This window comes from Mandrillus leucophaeus, unplaced genomic scaffold (assembly GCF_000951045.1).
Source record: "Mandrillus leucophaeus isolate KB7577 unplaced genomic scaffold, Mleu.le_1.0 Scaffold318, whole genome shotgun sequence".
In the NCBI taxonomy this organism is placed as follows: Eukaryota; Metazoa; Chordata; class Mammalia; order Primates; family Cercopithecidae; genus Mandrillus; species Mandrillus leucophaeus.
Genome location: NW_012103343.1, coordinates 2,355,132 through 2,365,761, shown reverse-complemented (window position 1 = coordinate 2,365,761; position 10,630 = coordinate 2,355,132). Strand labels below are relative to the sequence as shown.

The 10,630-nt window shown below is 34.7% G+C and overlaps 1 protein-coding gene across 1 annotated transcript in view; it reads left to right on the top strand.

The window, feature by feature from the left end:
- Nucleotides 1-9,421, top strand: part of CACNB4 (calcium channel, voltage-dependent, beta 4 subunit) — a 160,886-nt gene extending 151,465 nt beyond the window's left edge. The window contains exons 12-13 of the mRNA XM_011987850.1: nt 827-1,012; nt 3,563-9,421. Of these exons, the coding sequence (XP_011843240.1) occupies nt 827-1,012; nt 3,563-3,823 (447 nt within the window). The 3' untranslated portion in view covers nt 3,824-9,421. The remainder of the gene's footprint in view (nt 1-826; nt 1,013-3,562) is intronic.
- Nucleotides 9,422-10,630: the final 1,209 nt, after the last annotated feature.

Sequence of the window (10,630 nt, the reverse complement as noted above, 5' to 3'; positions counted from 1 at the left end):
GGGAGGCCGAGACGGGCGGATCACGAGGTCAGGAGATCGAGACCATCCTGGCTAACACGGTGAAACCCCGTCTCTACTAAAAAAAAATACAGAAAATTAGCCGGGCGAGGTGACGGGCGCCTGTAATCCCAGCTACTCGGGAGGCTGAGGCAGGAGAATGGCGTAAACCTGGGAGGCGGAGCTCACAGTGAGCTGAGATCCGGCCACTGCACTCCAGCCTGGGCGGCAGAGCCAGACTCCGTCTCAAAAAAAAAAAAAAAATTAAAAAAATAATGAAAGATCCAGCCGGGCGCTGTGGCTCATGCCTGTAATCCCAGCACTTTGGGAGGCTGAGGCGGGTGGATCATGAGGTCAGGAGTTCAAGACCAGCCTGGCCAAGATGGTGAAACCCTGTCTCTACTAAAAAAATACAAAAAAATTAGCCGGGTGCAGTGGCAGGCACCTGTAATCCTAGCTACTCAGGAGGCTGAGGCAGGAGAATCGCCTGAACCCAGTAGGCAGAGGTTGCAGTGAGCCAAGATCGTGCCACTGCACTTCAGCCTGGGCAACAGAATGAGACTCCATCTCAAAAAAAAAAAAAAAAAAGAAAGAAAGATCCAAATATTGAATGAACACTCTCACTTTTATATTAATGTCCACATTTGTTCATGGAACACTGTGTAACTCTTCACTTGACCCTAACTTTAGAAACAGCCCATATAGCACCTCAAATGTGATATTAGCGAATAGCTATTAAAAATGCTATTATCTGTGTTAAGTGGAATTTTAGGTTTCATTGCCTAAAAACCTAACATGGAAGTAAAGTGGATTTTCTTGTCATCTACAGGAAATGTTTGATGTTATATTGGATGAAAATCAGCTTGAGGATGCATGTGAACATCTAGGGGAGTACCTGGAGGCATACTGGCGTGCCACCCACACGACAAGTAGCACACCCATGACCCCACTGCTGGGAAGGAATTTGGGCTCCACGGCACTCTCACCATATCCCACAGCAATTTCTGGGTTACAGGTATTGTCACTTTTTCGCTCATGCTTTTTACAACCTTACATGTAAGATTCTATGGGAACTTGATTAGGATGGAGACTGGAGTCATCCTTAATCTGAAGAGGGAACACTATGTGCACATTATATTTAAAAATCTTAAATATTATCTAATTATGATCTATCCTAGAGAAAACTACCCAGAGACTGACAATTTCCTGAGAACTTTGCTCTCTGTGAATTTATAATGGATTTTACTTAGGTAAATTAACTCCTCCTGTGTCCAAACTCTGCTGGGAAACTTAATGCCTACTCAATGTACCTGCCCATTACTGTTTTTAGAGACATAGTCTCACTCTGTTGTCCAGGCTGGAATGCAGTGATATGATCATAGCTCACTGCAGCCTCAAGTTCCTGGACTCATGGGCTTATGCAGTCCTGCTGCCTCAGCCTCCCAAATAGCTGGGACTACAGGCACATACCACGCATGTGGATAGTTAAAAAAAAAAAAAAAAATCTGTAGAGACAGTGTCTCACTTTGTTGCCCAAGATGGTCTCAAACTCCTGGCTTCAAGCAGTCTTCCCGCCTTGACCTTCTAAAATGTTGAAATTACCATCATGAGCCACCACTCCTGGCCCCTTCATTACTTCTTAATGCCACTTCTCAAGGATTACACAATAGCTAAGTAAGATATATAGATGCAGATAGGCCTTTCGACTGCCCTTAACTAATCCTGCCCCACCCAGGTTGCTAGGCCTGCTCTCCACCTTGCACAAGACAGTGTGGATATAAGTAGAGCTGCTCTGTTGAGAAACAGTAACTGATCCCTGAGTTTTCTTGGGGCTGTGCAGGGGCCCACCTTTGTAAGTGACTGTGGCATGTGTCTTTTAGGGAAGCTGGGGATGAACACAGGATCAAGAGGTTCCCTCTTCTGCTGTTCTGGCGCTATACTCAGAGGTAGAGATAGGGAGCCAGAGACCTTATGGTACAAAATGATCCTGCCTTTCTACATCAATTATTATTTACCATTCATCAAGTAGCTACTGGAATGTGGCCAAACCTGCAGCAAACTGAGGAACATGTAGTCATTTGAGCCCTCTTGTATGATGATGAGTTTTGTTTTAATGGATTATAATGATAGTCATAATTGTCAATCATACAGAGTTAACTCTGAGATAAATGGCACTCTCTGAAATGCTATTATAGCTGTATTACTCTGTAACAAAATTGCATCTTTGTAAGCAGAAAAACTGCCATGCAAATGAATAGCTTTTGAAACTAGAAATGAACTTGAAAAATGTACTATGGTAATGTACAGCACATGTGCATACATTGGGACTATTTCATGCCTTGTTTCACTTCCTGTGGGCTGATCTGAGTGTACATTACTGCTGACTAGTTTGGATTGGCTCTGAATTGTACATTACGGAATGAGAAATAGATGCATGAAGCAATACACTTCTGTAATGTAGGTGGAAATGCAGTGTTGCACTTTCGTATTGAATACAACAATCTTGACTCATCACTGCTAAGACATCCACCTAGAGTGGCCCTCCCTGTTTCACTAATGAGTTAATGTATTGCCCTTTATTCTGTGCCCTATTTCTTCTCCCAGTAACAATTGACACTTCATTGTGAGGCACCTGACTGAGGTTAAAGGCACAGTCTGTGACCTGTCAAATGAATTTCCTTCTGCCTGAATCTGAGTGTACTTTAGATGAGATGTGTCAGCCCATGGTTTCACCAGGATCCTGTGCCTTAACTGATGTGACCTACCTAAACCGGTAGACACAAGTAGATAAATGTTTTCTTATAGTGAAGAAAAATGTTAAATAATATTTTCTGAGCCTTCAAATAAGTATCTTAAAATACTAATTTCAATTAATGGTATTAGAGGACTTTAGTTTATATTGGAAGATTATTTTGCAGGACATTTTAGTTGAGGAAGCAAGATTTATAAATATCAATTAGTTGGCTTCATAATTATTCATACACCCTTGGAAAGATTATTACATTAATGTAGGATGCAGAAACACTTTATTTTATGAACAGCACAAATAATAATTTTATTAAAATGTTTTAAAAGGTATAAGGAATATTCAGTTAGATCAAGGTGAGGTGTGTTACTTTAGAAAGAGAAATATTATATCAATTCAGGAGAGAAATAATAAATGCTATTCTGAACTTTATTTCCCAATAGTAAAATAATTTTCATTTTTGCAATAGAAATGGACTTTTGCAATAGAAATGCAATAGAATAAGTCCATTTAGACCTTCCTAAATACATTAAGTTCCATTTAACAGTTAGCTTTCAATTCTACATTTGTAATAGGAAGCATAGTCATTCAGCACTGTGGAATTAAACTCATAAACTATCAACACTCTGGCATCTTTTCATGTTGTGTCCCAAATAAATAAGACCAGATATTCTGAGCAGACCATTGGTGCATCAGAATGCCTTATTAAGTCAGATATTTAGCATCTTATTGTACAGATCCTATGATTTTACATACATTTACATGTTTAGATGAATGAAGCTGACATTATTTAATCAATGAACTATCTGATATTTTTAGAGTCAGCGAATGAGGCACAGCAACCACTCCACAGAGAACTCTCCAATTGAAAGACGAAGTCTAATGACCTCTGATGAAAATTATCACAATGAAAGGGCTCGGAAGAGTAGGAACCGCTTGTCTTCCAGTTCTCAGCATAGCCGAGATCATTACCCTCTTGTGGAAGAAGATTACCCTGACTCATACCAGGACACTTACAAACCCCATAGGAACCGAGGATCACCTGGGGGATATAGCCATGACTCCCGACATAGGCTTTGAGTCTGATGAAACAAAAAATATTCATCTGTTGACAATTTGCCATAGCAGTGCTAGGATAAACCAATCATCTTAACTTGGCTAACATAGCACAGTATTTACTGTGCCAATGGGCTGCTGTCATTTTATGCTAAGTAAGGGGCAAAAAAAATTACATTATGCCCTTGAGTCTAGATGGATATTAGATGCCCGATCATATAGATATTTTTAAGTGCAACATTTACATGATAACAGTACATTTTGTTTTCTTCATAGATTTAGACACATCAATTTGTAATTTAGGGTACTTACAAGGCACATATAAAATAATTTCCCATGCTGGAAATTCCAAATGACCAGTTCCAGTTGGAACCAATTTATAAACCAATTCCTGTTGGAATTTGGGTGAATTGACTAGAAAGTCTACTTGAGCATGTTGTAATCAATTGAAAAATCTGGGAAAAAATAAAAAAACTAATAAGGAAATAAAAATACCAATAGAAGCCAAATCCAGCTTTGGTATTTATTTGCTGGAAGCTAAATTTACACTTAAAGTTGGAGTGTATAAACATTTTAATATATGTTAATGTTGCCAGAATGACTTTTCAAACTTACCAAATGTATTGATAGTGCCAAAAAAAATCTCAGAAATCTTAATGCAGAAATTATATAGTCTCCTCAGATTTTAATATTTTTATTTCTTTCCTGGCACAGCTGTTGTATTCAAAGTGTTTTGCTTTTTGTTTAGTCAGTACTGTTAGCTCATTTGAGGTTGGCAAAAACAAATACAAACAAGCAAAAAACCTCAAAATGTTTTCAGCAGTAAGAGAGAATAGTAAAGAGAAGCCCAAGCATAGCTGGTTATGTGAAATATAAAATGGGGTGTTGTTCTCCCTTTAATCAATCTGAGCACAACTACATACATCCAGGAATCTAAAGTCAGATAGTAAGGATGTGGTACCAATCCTCCTGAGTGTAATGCTAAGCACTTCCAGACGGGAATTCATCTATTTCTCTTAATACAAACGCAGGGTCAGTATTTTCCGCCAACAAGATTGAGTATCTTTCCATTGCTTCTTTCAGTCTCTGTCTTTGGATATCTGAATGTTCTGGCCCTTCAGCAAATTCTTTAAATCATGCTAAGGATTTTTGTTTTATGTGGACACACTCAACTTTGATATTCAGGAGGTGTTTTTACAAAATGACTAATTGAAAAAAGTTGAAACAAATGATTTTGAAAACTTGCACCAAAAAATAAACTCATAGATTCAGAAATATTTGTTGACTAAAATTATAGCATTTTAATGCAGAAAATTATAAAGAATTTGGAGATTGAGCTGCCTTATTTCTAATGAACACTCCTCTTCATCTTATTAAGTCTTCACCGTTTTTCCAGTGGCTATAATTATGGAATTGGTGACCTATGTTTTATATTATCAAGGAAGCCTTAGATTCACTATGATCCAAGAAATTATTGAAATTGACCCTTTTTACATAAATATCTTTTAAAAAATTGCTCTTGTTTCTAAATGTCCACAGTGCATGCATTTTCTAAAACTCCAGTAAGTCCAGCCATCAAAGTCCTTTTCTGCTAGTACATGTCATGAAGCCTATTTTTGAAAATGATGATAATTAATTTTATAGTATCTTCTTTTCTCCCCAAGCCTTTCAATATTTAGGTACTCAAAGCATGCACCAGTTCAGTAATCTTCTTGACCATGGAAAGAAGTTCCATATTACTGATGAATTATATATATATCTTGAACCCCATTACAACCTCACCACATCCCCCCTGCCTTTATGTTCACTATATGTACCCCATTACAAACCTGTTTAGCTGATAATGAGGACACCTATAAATCTGTAAGTCATTTCAAATATTTGATACAATTAAAAAATATGGGCTTAGTAAATTTTAAAAGTTAACATGTGATACTGGCTTGTGAGATTCTTCTGTCATCTAGTGAAGCTTATAAAACTTTCAGTTAAGACATTTTAAAAGAGTTATATCCATTAGGCACTTTAATAAACATATAACCTGCCATTACTGAATACTTTGTTAGAACACAGAAGAGCATCTTCCAGCACACAAAAATATATTTATTACATGTACAGCACATACTTGCATGAGAAAGAAAACATTAGCCAAAACATTTTTCTATATGCTTTACTGGTTTCTTGTTTGTGCGCATTAAAGTATTTAATTGCAAAGAGTGCACCAAGGTGTATAAATTTAGACTAGACAGCTGTTCAGCTTTTTCTGTAGTAGCATTAGCAATTTGGTCATTTAACTACTTTAAGATATTTACATTTTATGGCAGGTAGCTGTAACAGCATTTACATATATTTCCTAGTCATCAAGATTACCATCTTCTTTCAACTTTTTAAAAGTCACTTGTTTTTAAAGGCCTCGCAAAGCCTTGTTTTTAGTCTTCCATGTCATGCCGATAAGGAGAGGCTCATTCAATATCTGTGCACAAAACCAATCTATCATTTACCGTCAGACGTCCATACCTGTTTTGCTTTGCATTCTTACTCAAAAGCTGACAATCTTGGAAAGGGTATAATGTATATTTTATTGATGGATATATTTAAATGTTTACTTTAATTTGGCATATTCTTTCCCCTTCCTTCTGTAATAAGTTTATCTTCCTCAGATAAGGGGATATACATCTTATTTTTTTTAAAGACTTAAGAGTTTATTGTGTAAATGATACTTAAAATCTAGATATATACTAAATGAAAAGTTTTATTTTTGCCAAGCACACCAAGCACCTTTGAAAAATACATATTCCATAAATACTTTGTTTTTAATTAATTTCATTTAAAGATAGCAAATGATTATAGGCAGGAGAAACATGTCTTTTACTGTTTGGAGGCTGTTTTAACTTACAGTACAAGCCACATACTAGAATTCTGTAATTTCAGTCACAGACATATAATAATATGGACTCATGTGAGAATGTGGAAATGTAGTTCTGGAAAAAAAAGGAATGCAATTTGTCAATCCTGATGTTAATTCTCAAGGGTATAATGTGACTCTAATATTATAACCAACAACATTATCTTGTTTAACATTTAAAGCAACACTTAGAAATGTTTATAAGTGATGATTCTCTCTTATCTTTATACAGTTCTATTGGAGAGAAGGTTGAAATTGTTCACAATTTAGACTGATGGTCTTTCCTACTAAGAGTCTTAATTTTGTGACTATATAAGTCATTGCAGTTAGTCTTTAATGAAACGAATTTTATTAATGTGAAACAAATTCTGAGACAATTATTTGTTCCCTTTAAATAATCTGCTATTTAATTGTTGTTGTTGTTGCAAAATGTATTTTTGGAATGTTAACCTCTTTTCATACCTGCATACTTGAACTTGTCTTTTGTGTGGGGGCCTTAAAATTCATAATAGGAAGTGGAGGCAGTGAAAGGAAGTAAGAAAAGGAAATTATTCTAAAAGATGGTTTGCAAATTTAAACTCTTTAAATGAACATATCACAAAATGTTGTTAAGACCCAGGATGTCCATTAAGAATGTTTCTTGGCAACCTTAATTTGCATGTTAGTATATATTTTCTTAGTTACACAGTTTTATTTTGGTATTTGCTTAAAAAATGTAATACCATTATAGAAATTACCCTATGTACTGATATATTTACTACCTCTTCTCTAGAGAAGACAATCTGTCTTTAAAGGGAAAAACACTGGTCAATAAGTAGTGATCAAAATTATCACTATTCTGGCTAACCTTGCTGCAAAACTAAATGCATAGAGTGTTAAAATATGCCTTCCCTTTAGATTTTAAACTGTTTCCAAAATGCTCTTTGACACCCTTTCATTTCTTTCACGTTAGTGAAGTTTTCTTTGAATTGATCCACAGTTTATCATGAGGCAAGGTTAATTTAACATGTAAGTCATCATAGGGAACAAAACAAACTGCAAGGGAATTGCCTTTGTGTGCAACTTGTTATAATATCTAGTTCTAAGTCTAAAAGAGAGTAGAAGTCCAGAGACTTTATGTTTAAGAGCAGCTGGTTTGCAAATCCACATTTTGTTGGTCCTTGACTTCTGCAGAGACCCAGAGCATGACTTAGCTATTTACTGGGTAAGGATATGCATTATCTTGGACTCCCATGTAATTGGAATAAACTTCATATCAATGTTTCAAATAAATGCTGTGTACCCCTTATTCCTTTTATATTTCTGCCTTTGTCTTTTATGACAATGTTGCATGTTGTGTTTTTTTTTTAATTATATAAAACTCATCCTTGAATGACTATATGAATGAAAACTTTATAGGAAATTATGTAATAAAATCTGTTTTATTAGTTTCTCATACCTTTAAATACTGTCAATATTTAAAATAGCTCTTACTAAGTTTACTTCTTCAAGCTGTGTCTATGGGGCAAAACAGTCCTCTTCTTTAAAATGGTAATCATGATCAAACCAGTCAAGTCAATCCAGTTAGCTGTTAGACAGACAGTAAGGATAACCTTCTTTTTGACTCAAGCAGTCAAGTTAGTCAAAATAGTAAAATTGGCTTATATGGGCACCCAGAACTACAGCATTCAAAAATTACTTTTAAAGATTTCTTCTTTTATTAAAATGGACTTTCTTAAAATACATCCTCTGATAGCAACTATCTCTTTTTACTTATAGATGATTAATTCTAAATGCTTCATGTAATTGAGGGACATTATGAGAAGACTAGAAAGTTTCTCATCAGATAATCCTAAGGGCTGTAACTTCTACTTGCCATAAACAAAGTATAATTAAGAGTGAGTAGCAATTGGTTTGGGGGAGTCTTAGTTATGTATGAAACTTTCTTTTGTTTCTCATGATGTATGTAAAATGTTTGCAGAAGGATGGTAGAAATTGTTACTAATGAATTTAGAGTGGTTTGGGAGAATATACTGATACTTCCTCATTTGAAAATTATAAGGAGTTAAAAGGGGAACTAAGAACCAGTAGTGGCTGCCCTCTACCTTTTCAATACTTTGTAAGTGTTCTTGGTTATGTTTTGAACACTTAAATTTCTCAACAAATGGCTATGTCTATATTTATGTAGGGGCCACTCTTGCCCTACTTGCATGCCACTTTCACACACTTTTAACTGAAATCGGTGTGAATTCTGTATGCATAAGGGATGTATTAAAGATGCGGGATCATTAACGCTATATTGTTGCATACTATTTTTCATATGCCTTACAATATTTTCTGGGACGTTATTAAAATGAAAGCATTTTATTGCCAAAATAAATCTATGTTGTTATTTATAATCTGCATTAGCAGTAGAAAAATAATGTAGCAAAAACATATTGTACAGTACAAAATTATAAAATATATATTTTGCCAATAATATAAAAATAGATTGAGGAGAAAGAAGCACATTTGTTATAGCACAAACTTATAACAAAATCCACTGTTAAATTTGGCAGTCATATTTTTTAAAAGTATGTCGATTTAGTTCTATCAGATTTACTTCATCTACCATCTTTTTAACTTGCTGCTTGATACTGTTCCAGCAATTTATTTCATAGCCTTGCAATCTGTGGATGTAATTTCTTTTGTTTTATTCCCTTCCATAAAGTTTATTAAATTTTATTTTGTGATAACACTCATACTATATTTTCTCTTCTTATTTCTTCTCTTTCAATAACAACAGCAGAAAGTCACAGCAAGTGAGCTCATAGGGCTCCTCTGAATTTTGGACATGTTTGAAATTTTCGTATTTTTCACAGCCTCAAGTCAGAAAGATCAATAAAGATGTCCCAACCACAAAGAATTATATTACTTAGGGATTCTTTAGTTTGTTTTGTACTGAATACTACTTTGAAACATAATTTAAAGCCATTAGCTGTGTTTTTGTAGGGATGGTGGGAGGGAATAAAAAATAAATGTATTAACATAAAACATACTAAAACAGAAATATGGCAAAATGATGTAAAAAGATTTTTCCTACTATTCTGAGGGCTGTTGAAATCCCAGGCTATTGCTCTATCTCCATTGACAAAGTGGGATAAAAAAATGCCTTTGTCAAATAATTTTTTTTCTTTCTTTAAATTTTAATTATTTTAATAATGTGTCCCCTTTTATTTTTCCTATCTAGGTATGTGTAGCATTCTACAAGGCATGCTGGGTAAAATATACTATGCAAATGTGTACAGTGCTGCATGTTTTGGTCTCCCTCTGCTTTAGTGGCTTTAAAGAAAAAAATGTGGTGTTATTTTTGTGAATAAAAACATTTAAAAAAGAAAATGCAGAGTGCATGCATAGAGTATCCTCATTTCTATGGATTTGTTTTATGGAATTCAAATGTGTACAAAACAACTGCATTACTTTTTTTCTTTTATATAATAAATGAAAAAACACTGAAACCAGCGTTATACCTCTCCTTTATATTATTCTAGAAATATATTGAAGAAATACTGGAAATCAGTAGATACCCTTTTAGGAAAAAAAAAAGTCTAAACATTTATCCTAAAAATGGATTCAATCAAATGACTATTTTCTGAATACTCTGCCAGGTGCTATGAGTGATCACAAAATAAGCACTGTATCAGGAAAGAGTTTATAAGTTAAATACACACACGTGTGAAATAAAATATATCAGAATACATGTGCAAAATAGGATTGAGTATAGAAAAATATACTAGATGAAGTATTGTTCACAAGTCATTCACTCCAAAATGATTAATATTGCAGTTATCAGACATTTCCAAAGCTATCTTGTACCTATAAGAATTCCATAGTTTGTATTCGGTGCAATTGTCTATGTTTAAAGACTTGATTGGAATTTGACTTTTCTGTCATTGCACTGTATAGGAGAT